This window comes from Mercenaria mercenaria, chromosome 6 (genome assembly GCF_021730395.1).
Source record: "Mercenaria mercenaria strain notata chromosome 6, MADL_Memer_1, whole genome shotgun sequence".
In the NCBI taxonomy this organism is placed as follows: Eukaryota; Metazoa; Mollusca; class Bivalvia; order Venerida; family Veneridae; genus Mercenaria; species Mercenaria mercenaria.
Window position 1 is genome coordinate 84,012,897 of NC_069366.1, and position 22,681 is coordinate 84,035,577.

Below are 22,681 nucleotides of genomic sequence, written 5' to 3' on the forward strand. Positions count from 1 at the left end.
CACAATGTTACCGAAAATGTATCGGTGTGACCAACAAATTAAATTAGTAATTTCACTAACAAATTAAATTAGTAATTTCACTAACAAAGCAAATTAGTAATTTCACCAGTTGCGTTGTAGGTTGAACATATTGTATTTGTTTGCTATATATACATTACATACTGCAAGTATGACGGTGCGAAAAAAAAACACGTTTACATAAATTTTGCGTAATGGTTATCTGATGATAAATTAAGACTACAACTGTTTACGGATTTGGATCCTTCATTCAAGCTTTCAATGTGCTGGAATAAAACCAGGAGCATGCTATTTGTTAAAAGCATATGTAAAAACATGACAACGTAATCACGGGTACTAAACAGTGCCTGCGGTACTGACTGTGCCGACGAAGATTGAAGGCACTTCGCTTCCTGTACCGCAGGTACTTCGTCAAACGAACGAGATCGGTGAGTGATTTTTGTCATTTTTGTCATTTTGTTACTGCATGGAGTATTTTTTCAAAAATCGGGGAATGTAGCGGGGTGTAGATGTATCTTATCTACATATCCATGCTAAAATGTGTGGCAAATGAACAATTTCCTAGAAACGTAAGGACAAATAAGTTGAGAATGAAACGTGATTTTTTCACATCAGTGACTGTTTAGACTCGATTTCTTTTCGCTGACCCAAACGATGTCGTCTCTGCCGTCGTAAATTATATTTATAAATGACATGTAAGTTGCTAAAACATAAAATGTGTCCAGAAAATTTTGAATTTGTACGTTATGCCAATTTTGGAAAAGTGCCGCAGGCATATTTACGATGCCGCAGCCCCTTCGAGGTGCCGCAGGCACTTTCAAAAAGTATCGGGACATATATTTGGCCGAAACTAGACAAACAGACAAATGGAAGAACAGAGAAACAACATTTCCTTCAAGAAAACGAAAAGAAAAAGGGGTGTTGAATAGTATGCAGTGGAATGCAAGTCAACTGAAGTCAGGTACCCTCATATTGGCGCATTTCAGAAAGCGGTCCGCAGAATAAAAACCCTACTTTCGTTTTCAAGTAAAACAACTCGAAAACAAGCGACTATTAGCATGAAAAGTGTCCTATTTTATGTAAAATTCATTCACGAGTAGAATGATGCCCATTTTGGCTCCCGATTTATGCGAAAATGCGCGAAAAAATAGAAAACTTAAGATCTATTTATTAGGGACTTCTTTCGACTACACCCACACCACGGAAGCACATTTTTGACTAAATTACTGCATTATAACCTCTGCCACGAGATAGGTAGGTAGCTGTCACGATACTTCAAGAAATTATCGTGATAAAGCGAAGTTTTCTAATAAGAGTCTCAATAGTCAAAAGTTTCCTGTAAATATTATTGCGATGATTCACATTATAATCTCGATACCATTTGTGTAAGAGCCCATTGTGGACAGCTGACATTTACTAGCTAGACAGTTATTACGGTATAAAATCAGAAACTATATCGATGTTTGAAATTTTCTGTAATTATTTTAATAGCCTAACGTTTCCTGGAAATATTAAGTGTATCTAGGCCTACAAAAAAAAAATTATTTTAAAAATGTTTTCAGAAAAAAGGAGAACTTAATAAGTATAGCTCATAAACGATCAAACGGGAGAATTTTAATAGTTTTTACATGTACGTAAAAACCTATTTTATTCCCTGCAAACAAAACTTAAAAAAAAAAAAACATATCGAGCAGCATAGGACGGGCAGAGAAGGCAATTTTCAAAAAGCATAATGTTTTGGAAATACAGTTTGCTTCAACTGACCAGAACAATCGCGTACTATAGTTTAAGATTACCCGCGATGATAAACCGATTGCTAAACTTTTTATATTTGTGAATATAAAATATAGTCGTACGAATGCGATTTATTTGAGATTTGGTTAGTTATGGGCCAAATTTATGAAACTTTTCCAAGTGCCTGCGGCACCTCGAAGGGGCTGCGGCATCGTAAATATGCCTGCGGCACTTTTCCAAAATTGGCATAACGTACAAATTCAAAATTTTCTGGACACATTTTATGTTTTAGCAACTTACATGTCATTTATAAATATAATTTACGACGGCAGAGACGACATCGTTTGGGTCAGCGAAAAGAAATCGAGTCTAAACAGTCACTGATGTGAAAAAATCACGTTTCATTCTCAACTTATTTGTCCTTACGTTTCTAGGAAATTGTTCATTTGCCACAAATTTTAGCATGGATATGTAGATAAGATACATCTACACCCCGCTACATTTCCCGATTTTTGAAAAAAATCTTCTTGAGTAACAAAATGACAAAAATCACTCACCGATCTTGCTCGTTTTGCAAACATTGACGAAGTACCTGCGGTACAGGAAGCGAAGTGCCTTCAATCCTCGTCGGCACAGTCAGTACCGCAGGCACTGTTTAGTACCCGTGGTAATGAAACTTATCTGCTGCTTTATTTATTTATTTATTATATGACACGCTGGGTCTGCAAATGTGGATACATTTTGCATATGTATACGGGAAATGCTCCAGAAATAATGGGATCTTTTGTATGGCTTAAAAAGTGATCTAAATGCGTCATGATATGTCAGTACAGTAATCTACAGCAATAATTTGTCTTTCATACACTTTTACACAAAATATCAAGTTAATACACCGGGCTTCTTCAAGTTATTAATGAAATTTGGTTAGTGCGATGACTGCGAAAGCGAAAGCGTGTACATCTTCGGATATACTCAGAGCTAACAAAAAGAATGGCAAAATCAGTCCGACTGGCCTCGGCCGTTTGCGAAAACATGTCTATTACATGAATTATTAAAATAAAACTATTAATCAATCATCGTCACTTTTAGCCTTCTTTTCGTTCAATTTAACCTACAATTTGACAATACATGTATATAGGCCTTCAGTCCAATACAACCGTCCTTAGCCAAATAACATGGTCATAATAGGCTAATTGCACTGTTACACCAACAAGCGGTACGAATACATTCTAATGCGTTGCGGCAGTCGCTACAAAAATACGTTACATACGTACGTAGCACACGTAACGTAAAACGGTATATCTGATACACTGAAGCTCATATAAAACAGAACTGGGAGGTGTTTGAACATGTTGTAGTATGAACAAGATTACCTGGTTACTTAATAGTTGCCTTGAGCTTTTCTGACCGCTCAATTGTCGTTGTTCTTCAGTATGTCATATTTTGTGTGGGAGGGGGGGGGGGGGGGGCGTAAAACTCTAAACTTATCCGAACTGACCAAGATGGACACTGAGTTGCATTTTGCCAGTGTACACGTTCTGTCATGTAAGTCTAGTTTTGTCAGTATAATTATGTGAAAAAGTTAGATAGCTATCGGACGGTCAATGACTGAAACAAAAACAAGTAAACATAACGTGCCAAGGTGTGCCAAAACACAAGTAAAATGTTGAAAATAAATGGTCTAAGTTAGTCATTAATTGCACTGAATAGGATATACCAAAAATGTTTCTTGACAAATCGAATGCACCCTTTCAACGCATTTTAGTTCGACCAAAACTCGACCGCAAGGGTACCGTGTACCAAAAATGTGGCAGTACCACTTTGTGGTGTAACCCTGCATAACATGCTCTCAAAAATATGGCATAAACAATGACATGTGTAGGAGTCTCTGTTACACATGTTACACTATGCTTTTGAAACGCCATCCTCTAGAACATATGGCAGAATGTCTTCATTTCACACACATGGCTTTTTGTTTTGACAACAACCTGCTCTTCCGTGGATATGATTAAGCCATTGTTTTATTATTTTGGTAATCGTACACCTATTATTACTCATACTATATCGGCAAATGAAAAACAGCGGATATGATGGTGGTATCGAAGAATCTCAGGTTGATGATGAAATGCTTGTTTACTTATGAAATTGCATAACTGCATTAAATGTTTGTTCTGTCAGTTGATTACTTAATCATAATTCCATTACACGTTAATCAAGAGTTACTTTACGACATAAATAATTTCATTAAGGAAATACTAATGGGCTCCAGAGAAGGTTCATTTTTCTGCCTTCTTGATTGAGAGGTGTGCAACAAAAGTGCACCAATTTATCATACAGATTAAGGTACATGATCCGGCGGTGAGGCCCCAGTATACATTTGGCTACGATTGCTGAATTTACTTTTCGACAACCTGTCGGTATCTCAGCCTATTAGACTACAGAACAATTATTCAAAGTCATTGCAACATTCTTGTTGAGTTACTGTATGGTGCACCAACAAAAACATATAGACATACTATTAGATGAAGTATTCGATTTCGCTACAGAGAAGTGACAGTTTGGAAACATCAGCTTTATGTGTTTGATTGTTAATAATTGAGCCGCACCATGTGAAAACCAACATAGTGCATTTGCGACCAGCATGGATCCAGACCAGCCTGCGCATCCGCTTCTCTAATTGCAATAGGGTTTGAAAGCGAACAGCATGGATCCTGACCAGACTGCGCGGCTCAATTATGTTTAATATTGAATAAAAAGAAACATATGAAAACGACGCTTGGTTACTTCCTACACTTCCAGTCAGTACTTATTTCTGAGTTTCTAATTCCACTCCTACTGATATTCGAACCCACAACGACATCCGGATTCGGAATAACTGTGCTGCTATATATACAATACAGCCAAAATCATTTACATTTGCCCTGAAATTGTGTAATTGTAATTTGCTAAACGCCTTGGACGATCTCATTTTATGTTTCATTCTTTTACCGTGTTTACTTTGAATGGCTTGTAATTGGCGACGAATGCACGTGCATTTTGTTTAAATACAAAAATTGAAAAAGTGCACTTATTCTTGGGTGTTCTCTCTCTCTCTCTCTCTCTCTCTCTCTCTCTGTTCTGATCATGTTCAATTCACATAGCCTAACCATTAGTTGAAATCAGTATCATAAATTTATACCTAGCGAGAAATATAGATGAAAGAAGTATTTGATGCAATGAGCAAACAATGGGCCGAGAAAGTTTGAATAGTTCTGCCACATAAATAAATAAATCTACTAATAGACATATCGAACAATAGACATATCAAACATTCTAGACTCTGTGGCATTATGTACGTTAGAAATAAAACTCGTGATTTATTACAGATGCACAATTGTAAAATAACAGTAGCCATTAGAGTCATTTAAAAATAAATATTCCCGCCATAAAAGCCTCTATAATAGCACTCCATGAAAATGTTTGCATTATCTCTGATCTATTTCTAGGTAACTATTTAGATGTGCCTAGAGAGAATTTTTTTCTTTCAGGAAAAGTTTCAATGTTGTTAGACGGACACAATATTACAGCAACATCTAGTGAAGCTGAGAAAACCAGTCACAGAGCTGACCCTATCTAGAATAAAATGTTTATTCAAAGGAACATTGTTTTTTGTGTTAATTCTATATAAATGTTTAGATGGCATTTAGAGCTTCCCAACTGTTGCCCTCTTTAATAGCAATTCTACTGCGTAGAGAGAAAACACTTGCACGCAACTGCGTCACGTGCCCAAAGGAGAACAGCTTGTTCACTACATTATTTATTATTAGCTCGGTTATAGCACTTTTCTTCACGAACCATTTCACCGAAAAAAATGTGCTTTCACAAAACAGATTGTAGTATAACTGTTTAGTAGACAAAACTAATTACTCCATTAAAATTGATACAAACCATGTACCGTAATTAAGGTGCATGTGCACTAGCCGAAAATCCTAATTATGGTAATGGGGTCTTTGTTGGTGGTCCATCGAACCCGCTAAGGTATTGAAACCAGTCTTGACATTGGGTATTTTCAAGATGGCAACCAGTTTCACCCTTATCATGCTGGACACAATTGATTCTGCCTTTATGACCAGTGTGAATCATGATCAGCCTGCACACCCATGCAGTCTGATCAAGATCTGCACTGTTCGCCATTCAGTCAGTATCGATTTTGTAAGCACTCTTTTTAACAGTTAATGGTACTGTTCAAATTGAAAGATGGACAAGTCCATAATAGAAATTTAGCAAGGTAAGGGTTAAAACTGGTACCCGGCTTTCATTTGCTCGGTTGTTCAGTTCATTGTACATAAAGCATTTATTTTGACTATAGTTTATAATATTTGAGTAACATTTCCCTGAAAGAAATACCACAGTGCATAATTTCAATTTTGTAGACAATGTGTGAGATTGCTAGAAAGGCCATTCAAGTGTTCTTTCTTCATCAAGTCCCATTAAACGTCAAAAGTGGTGTCAAGAGACAATTCTTCTTTCATTGTGCATTATACTTCGCGTTGTACAGGTTTCTCGTTTCTTCTCTTTATATCCCTCTTACCTTTGTAATTATTGTAATGAGTGTAACAATCCTCTTTATCATTGTTTTAATTAATGAGGGTACATGTTAGGTTATAATGAGTGGCACGGGCTGTAATTCAAGCCAAACTTTTTCATAAGGTTTTTTGTTGATAAACGATTCTTCTAGTTGTTGTATATAAGTGCGGTTTCTCAATGTTGTGATAAAATTTATTATATTATTTGTGTCGATATATCCGACGGTGCTATACGATTACTCGAAACTGAAATATGTTAGTTCTATTTTCGTTTAGTACTGATTTTGATCTTTTGGCACTTTTACATCTCTAAAATTGTTTATGAAAGCCATGAGTGTCTTCTATAAATCAAAGTTTACTTATCATTTAAATTGACGAAATTATAAAAGTTTAATGCAAATTTAAGTGCATCTCGGTGATATACATCACAAACAGCTGTTGAGGCCCGCAGCGGGGTATCGGCATGACTATGGTAATAAGAATGTCTCAAACCCTCCGCCTTCCCTGTGGGGAACCTCTTATCTGCTGTGTAGAGTATTAGCAGAGCTAATTACAATGTTAGACAAGTCTATTAGTTGCGAACTTCCAGCGCAGAGAGGGAAAAAAAAACGAAAACGACTCCAGAGTCCTATTTACGTCGGTATATGGGTTATTTGAAATCCAGCTATTATAAATATACATGTTTGCCTGATGTCTTGGGGTTAAATGAATCACTTGCACCATATTTTCAAGGTTTGATAGCATAACATATATTTCAATTTTAATGTATAAAGAATACAATAATTTTCTTCATTATTTTTGACGTTTCAATCGCTGCCTCAGTTATTTGATTAAATGTTGCAAGCAATTTACTAGCCTGGCTCCCTGGCTGCATGGTTATTTTTTATATAAATACAGGAAACATTTTGTTAGAAAATTTTAAGCCTCTAAAATAGCACAATTTTATCTGATGGCTGAACCATACGTTTGGAGCCAGGGGCAATAAAAAATGTCAATGTAGAAACAACCCTCTGGAGTTACTTCCCTCTTAATGAAGAAAACTGATATATGTAAATAAGAACAAACATAGGGACGGGAGCCAGTCTAGCAATTTACATGCTGTTGCTCGATCACACGTTAGAATCGAAGTTTAACATCTTTTTTTTCATAAATGCACGAAAAATGATGCACGGAAAACGTAACATTTATAGAATTATTATCAAAGTAATTAGATTGCATTTCATTAACCCTTACTCTGCTAAATTTCTATAATGGACTTGTCCATCATTCAAGTTGGGCAGTACCATTTATTATTTGAAGGGTAGTTCAATGAAAATTTACTGACTGAATAGCGAACAGTGCAGATCATGATCAGCCTGCACAAGCGTGCAAGCTGATCTTGGTCTGCACTGGTCGCAAAGGCAGAACCACTTGCCCACAGCAGGCTAAAGCTTAAACCGTGCTTTGTATATTTACTATTGCTGAATGCAATTTAATACGTCAAGAAGCGACTCTCATATAAATTCATATGAACTATTTTGAACGCTCATTGTATTTTATCTAAATTATTTTATCAAAGCTAGTATCTAGTATTTTATGCTTGTAATTCATATAAATGACTGGAGTTCTTTTTTTTTATATTACTGCTGACAGTAAAAATATAGTTAACTGAAAGACCCGCTAACTGGAGTCGAGGCGGTTTCTTTACCCTTCTTTGAGTCTTTGTGTAGTTGTTATGTTTTTTTATACATTTTCTAACGCACATTAAAATATAATAAGATAACGCTAGATTTTATTTGCAGAAAAATGACTTGATATTAGACTAGATCCATAGGATTAAAACATGTATGTAAGGTTCAAGAGCTAATTACTTTGACACACATTTCTTTACGTTTTTAAAAGTGCTATTTTCATTAATTTAATCTCACTCACCATCTTAATCATCCTGTTCCATTTATAATGCATCAGAAATGCATTCACTTTTATGAAATGTACTGATAGCCTATGCTAACAAAAATACCATCTTGCTGTTTTCAGTTACAATACTTCTGGTGCAGTCGCCATTACATGTTATATGACAAGAATATACAAAATAATAATAAAAATCTAAATAGATATTTGCATAAGGATATGACTATTGATACATCCCAGAAACTGCTATCTGAATAAATTTTAAAACACATTTCTTCAAAATGATTTATTATAAAACTTTAGACAACAAAACCGCGAAGAATTTTGCTACGAACCAGGCACGTAACAGATCGCTGACTTCGAATAACTTGTCCCCCACCCATGAAGTTCCAGCCTCGCCCGAGGGGTTGAATTATTCATGTGAGGAAACCATCCAGCTGGCTAATGGAAGGCCAGTTGTTCTACCCAGGTGCTCATCCATGATGAAATGATGCACGGAAAAGCACCTGGGGGTCTTCTAGCAACATCAAAAGCTAGAAAATCGCCATATGACCTATAACTGTGTCGGGGTGACGTTAGTCAGGCGCAAGATTTTCCTTACATCTATCATGTCTATATGATGTTTAATAATAAAAGCAGTCAATCTGGTATAAAATTTGACCCGTATTTTGTATTCATTATGTAAAATTTGAATGATATAGATCCTGTAGTAAGATGTTGGTTTCGGCGCCTCTCGAGTCATTCAACCCTTAGTTTCTCTGCCGCAACAATATATTTCATTGTTCCAGCAGGGGAAAAAATATTAGCTGCTAACGAATGAAGTGTCGTTATCATCCTTGGAAATCTCAGGAATTATCAGAGGTGGATGAAAAATGAGGGAACATAGTTCAAAGTGTTGACGGGTTTAACAGGTATTAAATGGGGCTTAGTGTATAAAAGATTAATCTTATCGTTCATGTAAAGTAGAAATTCTTCCACAGCTCGTAAAATTAAAACATATTAGGAAGATGCGTACAAACAAATTCTATTGTCTGGTGCATACTGATAAGACTTTGCGTTTTCTTAGCGAAAAGGTGTGTCTCAAGGAAATGTCAGTCTGTGAATATCGTATACGACCAGGGATAAAATTCGTTTTCAAAACCACGCTTCACCATGCAATGTATTATGATTTCTTCGTTTGAAGCAAGTGAATTGTTCGAATTTTCTTTTGATTTCTACTAAGAGTATATAGGAAAAGAACTAATTTCAATATACATGTAATTATGTTTGCTCAAATATAGGGTACACGTGTACTTTAACATCTCTGAAGCTCCACATGTAGTAGAGATATAACAAAGCAGTTTTGATTTGCTAAATCAAATTTATCATACAGAATAACTGGATGGACTCTACCATCCAAAAAAATCAGCATGAGAACAACGATGAGACGATCTGTGAAGCAACAAGTCACGTAAAAGCTTATGTTCAGATAGTAAATAAAATTTGTAAGAACATTTTTTGGAAGCATGCTACGAAACGCAACCAAGCGAAATAATATCAGTCGCAATTTTGTCATTAAATATCTCTTAAGTCACCCATTCCAGCATTGTAAATGCACGATTAAGAATATTGATTGAATATATGTCTGATAACTATTTATCAAAAAAAAAAAAAAAAAAAAAATGAACAGAAAAAAAGTTCGTCACGAAATATACACACCAAACTTTAAGTGTTATATTTATTATCTGCAACTGTTTGCTCTACTCTTTTACGAAATGAAGGAAAACAGAACAATTTCAGGCATAACGGTCGTAAATCATGATAAGGATTTTATATGTAATTTCGTTAACAATAAATGTGAAGAGAATTTTTGAAAAAAAAAAAAACTATATAAGAACAATATAATTTTTAACTGCCCATTAATATGAAGTAGTTAACAACTGAAACACTTGTTTTACATGTAAATTCTAGGTTCAAAGCAATTGAACTGATAAATAAGTCATTAAAACAAATATTATTTAGCATTCATCATTCGGAACTATTCAGATCAGGTTCTCTTTAAAACGGTACGTGTTTAATACAAGTTTGATATTAATTATGATTATTTTTCAGAAAACATACAAAACATCTACAACTCAGTTACATATTCTAATCCTTTGGAATTGGTGAGCACATTCGGTTTGGTCGTGTTAGAAATTCGTTTATGCTGGTGCTAGGGGTGAGTGGGGGGGGGGGGGGGGGGGGGGGGGTTGGAAGGGGGCATAAGGAATGTTGCACATTTAATTATGGAACGCCGGGACTGTCTGATGTGATCAGCTCTAGTTTCATTATGTTTACATACAGTATTAACTTGGTTAAAGCTGTGTTATTTTGTCTGTTTGTTATACTGTCTTGTCTACTGACCATATTATCTTGTCAAACGGAAATGCAATTATGTTAACATACAGTATTAACAATTGTTGTAATGGTTCCTGTCTCAGGAATCTTATAAAAGAATTTCAAATTGATCTCCAAACCCAATGTATTACACTGGAATCTGTTCGCCTTGCTCTTATGATACTATTTTACAAGCTAAACGCACTTTTCTGTAAAACTGCTATCAAATTTAAATCTCAGTCAATAGCATGAAAATCGACTGTCATGAAATTGACTCCGATTATATTACACACAGTAGTCCTTTCTTATATACTACCCAAAACCACCGAAAACCACCCCAAAGAATATCCATGTACAGTCATTTCAACCGGCATCACGGTAATTAGATAGGTCTTTCATGATTACAAGGAAACTTGGCCAGATGACAGAACCTTGTTTCTCAGTTAGTTATACTGTCAGGACTACTTCTCATTCTAGCGATTCATTTACGATAGATGAGTGATAAGTAAATTAGACGAGAAATATTTATTCTGTAACTAACCCTGTAGCTACTGATCCACAGGTTTGCCAACACAAACATCCGTAGTTTCTTTTCATTAACTACGTAACTAAGTATTTCATCTCTTTGGTGAAAATAATCATATCAAAAAACGTGTTAAAGTCAACTCATGCCATATTTTCAGAAAACAAAATAATATTCTATCAACAAGATGAGACAAGTATAAACTATGATTCATTTGGTTTCTCACAGGTGGAGTGAACATTTTTTTCGCTATTTCAACTTTAAAGGGGCATACTTCTATATTATTTTCTAAAGCTTCGACATATGGAAAGTGCGTTCATTATCAAGTAACTATAACTTTAATTTAAACTGAAGTTGACTGATTCAGCACTTACTTTTGGCTGTCTTTATTTACGAAAACACTCATGTAGTACGTAAAATGTGCATAAAAACACGCATAAAATGTGATGAGAAACAGAAGCACTTACCATACATATAAAATATCAACATACTCTGATTCATGATAATTGAGCCGCACCATGAGAAAACCAACATAGTGCATTTGCGACCAGCATGGATCTAGACCAGCCTGCGCATCCGCGCAGTCTGGTCAGGATCCATGTTGTTCGCTTACGGTTTCTCTAATTGCAATAGGCTTTGAAAGCGAACAGCATTGATCCTGACCAGACTGCGCGGATGCACAGGCTAGTCTGGATCCATGCTGGTCGCAAATGCACTATGTTGGTTTTCTCATGGCGCGGCTCATATAGTTTCTTCATACACCATTGTACACTAACGCGTTGCTTTGATTCAACCAATAATTCAAACTTTCAATGTTTCGAAAAATCGATTAGCATGCAATGACAATTAATTAATACGTTGATACTTAACTTACTTAACTAAAATTTAACGAAATATAGCTTTTGTGTGAAATATTGAAATAATTCCCTTATTCATTAACCAATCTGTGCCCCTTTAAAGAAAGTCAGTTGAATAAGAAACGTAAACAGTTTACCGAAGATAGGTTTATCTTCAGTACAGATCTTTGAAGTAAGTGCGTAGTGAAGTAAGTGCGTAGTGCACTGATTGCATTCTTTAACCTCGCTCCATATACATAAAATAACAGACTAAAGACACCCTGTGCTGATATTTTTATTCTGGAAGGTATCAAAGAGCACACCAGCAGCTGGAGACTTCATTGTGGTGCACCACGAAATAAACGTGCATTACAAAAAAAGTGTCAGATGGTAGTTCATATACTGTGGAGTGGAAACAGATCGCCTATAAATCATAAACTTTGGTTTAAAAACAAACATCGTAAAGGATGGGAAAATATTTAGATATAAAACGTCCATAACAGCTTGATAGATTGCTAAACGAACTATCCAGAAAAAAAACTTAACGGGAAGCCTCACAATAAAGAAACTGACTGAAACACGATGAATTCAAAATGATTATGATGCATTATTTCATGACCTGGAGAAATCTATCAAAATTGAGGTATAGTTCTAAACAAAAAATAGTTTATCTGAATTCGTACACATCATGAATACGGATTTCTTGAATATAACTTGTTAAAATAGAGAAAAAGAGTTAAAAACAGCATGTGCACCAAGGACTCGAGTTAAAAACTGCATCTGTTGTACTGAAGAGCTATCGCGAGCGGCCGAAATGATGAAAACGTTAGTACACGGAGTTAAAGCAACTTAACTATTCGTAGAAGTTTCTCGATGTATTATACAAATATCCAAATCTTCAGACCTGTAGACCATGAGTTTGTGATTGGAACTCTTAGTATAGCTACCAACCAGATCTTCTTTTTTAACTTTCTGAAATTTTGTGGCATAATTTGTATTTATTATATTTATCATCTCAGCAAATGTTCGTCTGAGATCTGACTGTCTTTTCAGAAATTAGAATAGATTAAAGAGTTATTCACATTCACAGTGCTATAAAACACAGCATGCGGCACTGACACATTATGTCACAGTCTGTACATTTATAATTTTTCTACCTTTGACCTTCAGTTTTTTACACATTTTCGAACTCCTAATGTATTTCCATCAGTACCGTCTTTCCAGATCAATCGGCATTTTGTTTTTGCCTAAATGATGTTCAACTGAAGTATGTAACCCGTTTATTTCCTGTATATTCTTCTGGGAGTTCTTCAAACGCTTTACGCATTCCAAACTTTTCAGTCTTCATTTCTCCCTCTTAAACCTCTGTTATGTCATCTGAATCCGCCACCTCATTATTTATATCTACAGAAACAACAGCTGTTACAGTCCTGATATTCTAACGCTTTGCGAACAGGTGCGGTAGATCAAAGCCAATCTTGACCACACAAAACTGACCAGTATCCAATAAAACAATTACCAAATAATTGGCTCCGTATTCTTATCTATTCTAATAGTGCATGACCCATTTGAAGCGGTCATTATTAGGAGCAGGCTAATAAAACATACCATTTATTGCACGAGAGTTAGATTCACACAGGTGAATAACTTTTCGTTGAAGTATTTTCTATATGAAAAGAAAACTGTTCCAAAGCAGGAACGTCTGGTCGAAATTTTGAGCGTCTAAAAGATATCTTTTATCTTTTAAATAATGTTGTACCTCTTATTTGTTCTATTTTAAAAGGAAAGAGGCATAAATTTACAAAAAATGAACAGCCTCATGTGTTATCTCCCATGAACAAAGCGTATGGTGAGGATACCGACTATTACCGGTCTGTATGCGGTACAGACGAGAGACAGATCGACCCATTTATTATTTCGGGAAAGTCACTGCATAAAGGACATCTGGAAAGAAGCTACACTTTTTTCCTTTATCAAGTACTTTATCAAAAATCGAAAATGCGAAATCAGCTGGTCGAATACTCCTACTGTTGCCCGAGAAGACACATTTTTGTTGTGCTGTGTTTGCTGTTTGTATATAATATATTTATTCATTTCAGAATTTTATACACTTACAACAGCCATGTACTGCAAGTGTTTATATAAGATAATATGCAAAATGAATGTTAAACAGAGGCAATAGAATTATAAAGATGATGGACAAAATAATATCACGAATTTCCGACGGCTTATGCTTTTCTTATATACATTCATGATTTTACACAAATTCAATGTATTGAAAATACGAAATAACTTAACCACAAAATTATGAATTTCTGGCGGTCACCCCTTCCCCTTTAAAGTTGTGATTTCATCAATCTGGGTTTGGCGTTTTTGAAATTCTAGCACATATGGTTCCAAATGATAGTAACGTTTGAAGTAGATGAGCAAACGAAATACATATGCAAACAATTGAAATATAAAAAAGTGATGCTCATCTTCTATATCATTATTGTTACAAGATAAACCTTCTCATAAAAACACAGAAGGATTCATATATCAAAAGAACCTTTTCTCCATAACCACTGCTCCAAAAATACACGAAACTTTTATGTTAATTGGCGTTCGTTGGCAGAACAAGATATACTAAATAGCATAATAGTTATATGAGCCGTGCCATGAGAAAACCAACATAGTGGGTGTGCGACCAGCATGGATCCAGACCAGCCTGCGCATCCGCGCAGTCTTGTCAGGCTCCATGCTGTTCGCTTTTAAAGCCTATTGGAATTGGAGAAACTGTTAGCGAACAACATGGATCCTGACCAGACTGCGCGGATGCGCAGGCTGGTCTGGATCCATGCTGGTCGCACACCCACTATGTTGGTTTTCTCATGGCACGGCTCATATAATAAATAATAATAGGATATTTCATAATCATTTCCATTTTATTCTGATGTAGTTTTTCCTTTTCTTGTTTATACATAGTAATGGTTTATCATATTAATACAAATACCATTTGAAATTCTTAACTCACGCTGGTTCTAAAATAAATAGGATTGTTTACACCAGGTGCTCAGATGTAGGAATCGAGTAAACAATTCATAGCTCTAGTTCACCTTACATGCAGTTAGTCGAAACGATTGCCATAACAACGAACCTACTAAGATATTAGTAGAATTTGATAATCTCTTCAAATTGAGTCAGAACCGTATAAATAATAAAAACTGAAGGTGTGAACATGGACTTCTTTTCAAATTTTCATTGATATGATTTTGAAAAAAAAGAAACAAAAGAGAATTTTTGTTTTTAGAATCGCTTCAAATTACGTTCGTGTTGTTGTTTTTTTCGCCAAATAATCTGGTATGAATACCTTTAACGAACTTGTTTCAGAGATTATTTTGAGCTGTAATGTAGGTAACAAGTTTATATCTGACATTGCAATAATTCTTTCATGTCCCTAAGGGCGTTCCATAAAGTTTTTCGTATGCTTTGATATATTCTACAAGTGCAACATGGAACTGTTATCAGTAAGATTAAATATTCAGATGATTTAGTCAGAAAGAACCGAGTAACAGTCACAATGGTAGAAGCAGACGAGTGCAAAAAAGTTCTGAGTAATTCCATAAAAACTATCAAAAGGTATACCAACAGCAATTTTCATGAAAATGTCGTATTACACTGTAATAAAGTGGAGATTTATTTAGAAATTTAGAAATGAAAATATTAAGCGGGCATTTAAAGATGTATTCGATTTCAGCGATTAGAGTGAAAATCATGAAAACGGCAGACGATAGCTTTCCCTGAAGGCGGTAAATCATTAATTTATCATGTAGACGAGGTAACAGTATCGCCGATCGCCAGGTGTGCAGCCATCAAATACTGAACAGGAGTCATAGATTACCATATTGACACAATCTTAACTTTCAATTCAATAAATGTCGGTTCATTAGGTTGTCTTATACAATTTCCTCAGATTGATGGTTCACCGTGATGTGTGGTATCGTGGCTCAAGTGGAATCAGAGGTCTTGATCTCCAGTTAGAGATATATCTCTACATGTTTCCAGCATGTAACATGGAAACTAATGAAACAATATAAGGCCGGATGAAACGTAAAATTTGTTTCTTTGTCTATGGTAGAATACAAAAAGGTAGACGCAAACGTATGGAAGACAGCTTAAATGTTGCTTCTTAATATATGTAAAAAGCAATACTACAACATTTTATTAATTATTCAAATTTTGTTGTATTTAGATAACAAGCTGTACACGCTTTGGACATAAATTACACGTGTAAAATGATAAATCATTTGTCATATGTCAATACAGGTATGATTATAGATATTTTATGTATAAATATTTGCAATTCTAATGCTGTAATATTAGAATGCATTATGTGTAGAAAACTGAATGTTAACAAATTCTCCGTTTAAATAATTGTCTCCACATTTCCATGTTTGTTGGCCTAAAGGAACATTTAAAATAAACTTGTCAAACTTGTCATACAAAATGTATTCGTTTTCTTAACCTTTAAACAAACTCTGCAATTATAAAGAAAGATAAACAATGAAACGAACGTATCATCCACCTCGGCCTTAATCATGTTGTAACAGCGTTTACTGTAAATTATTATTGTCAAAGGCGGAACAAAAATGGCATACACTTATTTGTGGAATGGAATGAGATACTTATTCCATTCCATTCCATTTCACTATCTCCTTCCATTCCATTCCATTCCAAAATATACTGATTTGTTTACATCTTTAGGTCAAATCTCATTACCATTGGTAACAGATTGACAAACCAAAGTTCAACTTTAGGTAGAATTGGTTCATTAAACTGTTGGACAATCTCAAGGGATATCTCTTGCAGAAATTTATCTCACAGTTATTGTCTTATTGTTATATTTGAAATTATTCAGATGGCTATATTATTGTTGTTTTGCCAGAAATAACAAGGTCATTAGGTTATTAGATTCTTTTTTGGGTCTGATTTTATTTGATGTGGGGGTGGGGGTGGAATAGGGATGAGTGATATCAGAATGGATTATTTGTTATGCTTTGAAACATTAAAAAATAGGGCCAAGCTATTTATTCTGATGTTCATTTGGAGCGCTGGTCCCTCCTGGCGGGGGGGGGGGGGGGGGGGGGGGAGCATTTCCCATGGCATTTAGTCAGGGAGTTTCTTCACCCCCTACCTCTGTTCCAATAAGGGAAATTGTTACTTCGTATAGGAAATTGTGCACCAAGTACTGGTAAACTGCGGTAGCTTGCCCAGAAACGGTATGTCACTAAACTAATCGTATTGATATAAATGAAAAAAAGTTGAATCAGGGCGTTAAACTCCAAAACACAAACCACAACTCATTTGGATCCAAAGCCAGACATTTTCAATTCAATTTGAACTTATACAGAGTACTGTGTAGGTGAGGACACGAAAAATAGTATGACAAGATTAGATCCCACAGCTTCAGACTACTTGTCAAGACTGCATCATACTCTTAAGTACGCTAGTTTGCCCTTGACTTGCATGATTCCAATTAAATATTCTGGGACATTACCAAAATGAATGGAATGGAATGGAATGGAATGGAATAAGTATCTCATTCCATTCCACAAATAAGTGTATGCCAACAAAAATATCTGTGGTTACACGAGGATCTGCGTGGCATGAACTTTAGTCTAAACAAAGATGTGAGTAACATGTTTACTTGTGAGATTCAATGTTGGTGTGCTTTGGTTGTCTGAATTTGTCAAAGTTATTTTGCAACTTCAAGCTAATCTGGAGGTCTCTACATGAACAATATTACTGTACATTTAAAATCTGTGAAAATATTACCAAAAAATCATTGGACCACATCTCCGTAACTCACCATTGATTTGGTTATGATTTTATTATGTAACTGATACCGTAAAACGCTTTTTTTTATAAATTCATGTATCAAAATTGAGGTAGATTGTACGGATTTTGTGACTGCTAATAAGATTTCGGCTGAATAAATCGAAATTTACTCTTCAGACGTGCAGCAGAACGCGGGGTCGGGTATAAAATGTTTTAAATTCTATTAAAAACATATATATTCCAGATTTAATCTAAATACATCGTATCATTTAGTGCACATTTCCAGATTTCGGTCTGTTATCTGTAAACTGTCAAGCAGGTTTTGAAGAAAAATATTGTTTATGGACAGGGTAGATAGCGGAGTAGATCAAAAACTGCCCAATGCAATCAATTCTGCGTTTAGCTCGAGATAATGCGATGATTAATGAGCACTGAGTGGGTCAATGATTTGAAGTGTTTAGGTATATTCATACGTTTTATGAGCTTTGAATATGCAAACTGGGCTCATAAACATAGCAGCAAGAAGTTGTTTATGTTCCGTACACATTCATAACGGCGTGTGTCAGCGCTGCATATTTTGCAGTATTGAGAGACGGGTTTTATTCTACGCTGCCAAAGAAGCACTTAGGACTGGAAGGTCCAGGCCAAAGGCATGTAAAGTATGTCATTTATAAGGGGTTCTTTATCAAGATTTATGAGTGAACGGAAAATGCAACGAAAATGCGCACTAATTGTCGTATAAATCTGGGAATAATGTAAATGTACGCCTCTTTTGTTCATTTGATTAAGAAAGGCCATAAGCACAGCACTGCTAATAGATTTAGACTTTCATATTGATATATTCGGGAACTTGAAAATAGAATATGGCATATGAAATAAACGTTTTTAAAGCTATTAAAATGATATGAGCCGTGCCATGGGAAAACCAACATAGTGGGTATGCGACCAGCATGGATCCAGATCAGCCTGCACATCCGCGCAGTCTTGTCAGGCTCCATGCTGTTCGCTTTTAAAGCCTATTGGAATTGGAGAAACTGTTAGCGAACAGCATGGATCCTGACCAGACTGCGCAGATGCGCAGGCTGGTCTGGATCCATGCTGGTCGCAAAGCCACCATGTTGGTTTTCCCATGGCATGGCTCATATACTTTTCACAGCAATATAAACATTGTATGCGGGAAATTCTTTGAAAGATTGCATAGGAAAGACGTAATTTATTTTGGCGAAAGCCGTCGTTTTCTTAGCAAAAAGAAACGTAAATTAAAATGTTAGTAAAGTTTGTGTTTATTTCAGCTTTCTTATCAGGGTATATTGATGAAATGGAACTTATCTTGGCATCTCCTGATATATTTATAAGCACGTGCGTTTTGTACAGGTGCATGCTCGACGTTTGTCATTCAACCAGAAATAGGCTTATCAGCTTACCTGGGGTGCATACGGTCGAATCATTGATAGACATGATTATTTCAATAGGTGTTTAGGGGTCAATGATATGTAAAAAGTATAGCATGATGACTGACGTATGTAAAACAAAGAGGATATTAAACTTTTGATTTATGTCCGCCTTTTTTGTGGATACTACCGTTATTTTTACTGTGTATAGTATTACATGTTTTTTTGCTTGCAATGGAATAAAATATCGGCTCTTTTGACACATGTGCAACTCTAAATTTTCGAACTGATTTCGGCATAGATATTGCACAGGTTTCACGTTCGTTTTAAGAATGATTTTATGATGGTTGATACAACGTATTTGTTTGAAAACACTAAATCAAAGGACTTTCTCAAGGCAAAATAATGAATTATACTATTTCTGTCCAAAGAATGGGAAAATAATCAAAATAAATCTCTTGTTAATTCGGGATAAAAAGTTTTGAGAGTTTCCAGATATACTTCTTTTTATTCAGCACAATAGATTTTAAGTAGAAAAATAAAAAGACCAATGAATGTTTTTTGAAATTTTCCCACAGACGTATTTATACGATTTTATGATATATTTCAAGTTATTTCATTCACTGCAAATTCAAAAACTGAAGACATAACGAGTTTGTCAGAAACTTGACATAACGACCCAGACTCCAAAAATGTAAGAGTCTCATAAAAATCACACTTATTTTGTCTGCAAAACAACAAAAAAAATAACAATAAACAACCGAGCGGCAAACTTGAAGAGCACTTTCTACACATTCAAGAGACTCTTTCAAGTTCTTGAAATCATCAAGGCGGGCAATAGTGTTTTTTTCGCACTTCTATCTTACTTTATCGTACCGCAAGGATTCTAAAATTCGTTTTTGGTGCATATGTTTCAAAACATATCAACGGGGTGTCTGCATAAAACTTGTTTCAATCACTTCAAAGTTGAAAAACCTTGTTTTGATTTTATTCGAGCAGACACATCTATTTTGATACCCTTCACAATTTCAAGATATGCATGTCTTCTCTATCAGATCAAAAGACTGATATGTTGACATGCTTTCATGGAAAGGTTGTTCTTTTGGATGACCTCGTGTGATTTTGAATCACCAGTATGCACTGTATATCTACATATGGGCTCGTCATCTTTTTTTTTTTGGCTGAAGCATTTACTTGTTGTTGTTGTTGTTTGTTTGCTTTTGTTTTGCTTTTATGTTTATATGGGTTATTCCATTGCAGATGATATGCAGCGGTTGATTAAATGCAAATACAGGACTTAAACATGTTAAAAATATAAAAACTTATGTCATCATACTCAACGATTACAACTTGAATGATATGATAAACAAAAACATTAAATTTTACATGACATACAATACTTTCAAATGTCGCATTTTTTCATATAACCATTTACGTACACATGCATGTATTATGTAAATATTGAATTTGATACGCTGCTTAAAATGATATTACTGCATGCAGGGTTTTTAGCCTTTCTTTTGACATTGTCGCAGCAAAAATTCAAAAATTAATCTCCGGTAATATTTCAATTCTTATATAAATTATTGATCTATTTTTATATGGTCTTTTTTTTCAAAATGTAAGCTAGGGGAGGGTGAAGCCTACGGCATGTATGGCAGCGAGAGATTTTTTTCTCTATGATTGTTTTGTTCTACAATGCATAATAGAAAGGCAAAAAGTGGCATCGCCGTAAAGTCGATCACGCAGACGAAAATTGAAACAGCGCACAAAAAAGCATCCTCGCTTTAGTATAAAATACACTTGCACTATTTTCTCTAGACTTTTTGTTCAAAATCACAAAGAAAAAAATAGAAACATTGTTGTACATAATTAGACGCTTAATTATTTCCACACGAGAACTGACAACAATTACCGCACCATGTGGTCACTAAGATAATATCCGGTCAATTACGGAGAATTCGTTATGCTTCGGTGTCTGGTTCGGCTCATTACGTGACTAATCGGTAAGTTACGTAATCTTATCTCAATCATTATGGCACCGGAGGTGTAAAGACTTTGATGTTATCTTGCAAACGAAATTAGTCGTAGAGATCAAATATAGATTTTCCACGCTGATATGACAAAGGCATGCGTTGATTAAGTTTTATTGTTCCAAGACTAGCTCGTGGTTCTCTAAAAGACAGATGTAATGCATGTGGAAATGACAACGCTTTACCGCCAAACATCTCGTGTCCCATACCTATCATATTGCAAGCAAAAACAAACTTAAAATACAAAGTATTTATTTTTTGTCGGGGAAGGGCGCGCTCTTTGTATGTGAACTTACATGGTTTTAAAATATCTCATATAAAATTTTTTGCACACCACCATTTCTAAAGTACTATTGCTTACACCAATGCTAAAAGTACTCTAAATACTAACAGCACTGTTAAATACGCTATCGTCAAATACTATACTTCTAAGGTTAGTTAATTCCTCATTAATTTGTGCATGCTTTTAGAATTTGAATTTTGCAACTATAGTGACATTTTTTAAGTTGATTGTGGCTGATTGTCCGAACTACAGCAAACAAAATTTAAAAAATTGGACAGACATAAAAGTGGGTATGAAAGTGTATATATGTTGGATCAAATAAATAAATAAATGTTTGATATTTATTTCAAATACAAATTTGCAAAAAATATAAGTAAATTGATTAATCATACGATCTTGTCGAGATATCAATACGCTGTTTACATATGTTGTACAAAGTAAGATTTCGCCTCCAAAATAAATATACAGATATACGTTGAAATAACAAACAGTAACCATAAATGAATACTTTTTATAATTTTTACAAATTATGACATGCTGGGAATATTACGATTGAAATTATTAAACACCCGTCGAAATGAAAAGAAAAAGAAAGCCACACAAAAACATAAATGCAAAAATAACATATTAACTGTTTAAAATAAAATTGTCATCATTTTTTTCTGTAAATCATCATCATATAAATCGTATACTAAGATCTCCGGGATACGTACCTTTCGTACTTGTTAATAAATCCATTTTTCTTAATTTTACTGGAATGGGTTTTTGAATGCTTCTAACAAAACACTAGATATGGAAATATATAAATCCTTGTTTCGTAGAATTCACGTCTAAAATGTTTTTAATTTCAGATAAAATATTGTTCAACAAATCCTACAAACATGTGCACAAGCAGCCCATAAAATACAATGCACTATATTCCATGTCTGAATAAATTCATACAACTATCAGAATCACAAAAATTAAATCATAAAGAAACAGAGCTATCTAAGTTAATACTCCTTTAAATTAAACACACACTACATCAAAATCACTTGAAATGTCAAAATTTATATTCATTCATAATTAAGATTCTTGTTGTTTGAATTATTAAAACCACTAAAAATAGTGTATCAATTTTGTCAACAGATATCCAAAGAACAGTAGTTCTTCAGCTGTCAGGAAATCACAAAACGTAAGAAATATAAGGTGTGTGTGCTTGCCGCGACTGGCGAAGCAGAGTGGAATATAATTCAT

The 22,681-nt window shown here is 34.8% G+C and overlaps 1 protein-coding gene across 2 annotated transcripts in view; it reads right to left on the bottom strand.

Annotated features, from left to right (window-relative positions):
* Positions 1-22,654, bottom strand: part of LOC123549892 (neuropilin and tolloid-like protein 1) — a 45,701-nt gene extending 23,047 nt beyond the window's left edge. The window contains exon 1 of one of the 2 annotated variants that reach the window (XM_053546506.1): positions 22,159-22,654. In XM_053546506.1, coding sequence (XP_053402481.1) covers positions 22,159-22,183 — 25 coding nt within the window. In that variant the 5' untranslated portion in view covers positions 22,184-22,654. The remainder of the gene's footprint in view (positions 1-22,158) is intronic. The other variant, XM_053546507.1, reaches the window with a different exon arrangement.
* Positions 22,655-22,681: the final 27 nt, after the last annotated feature.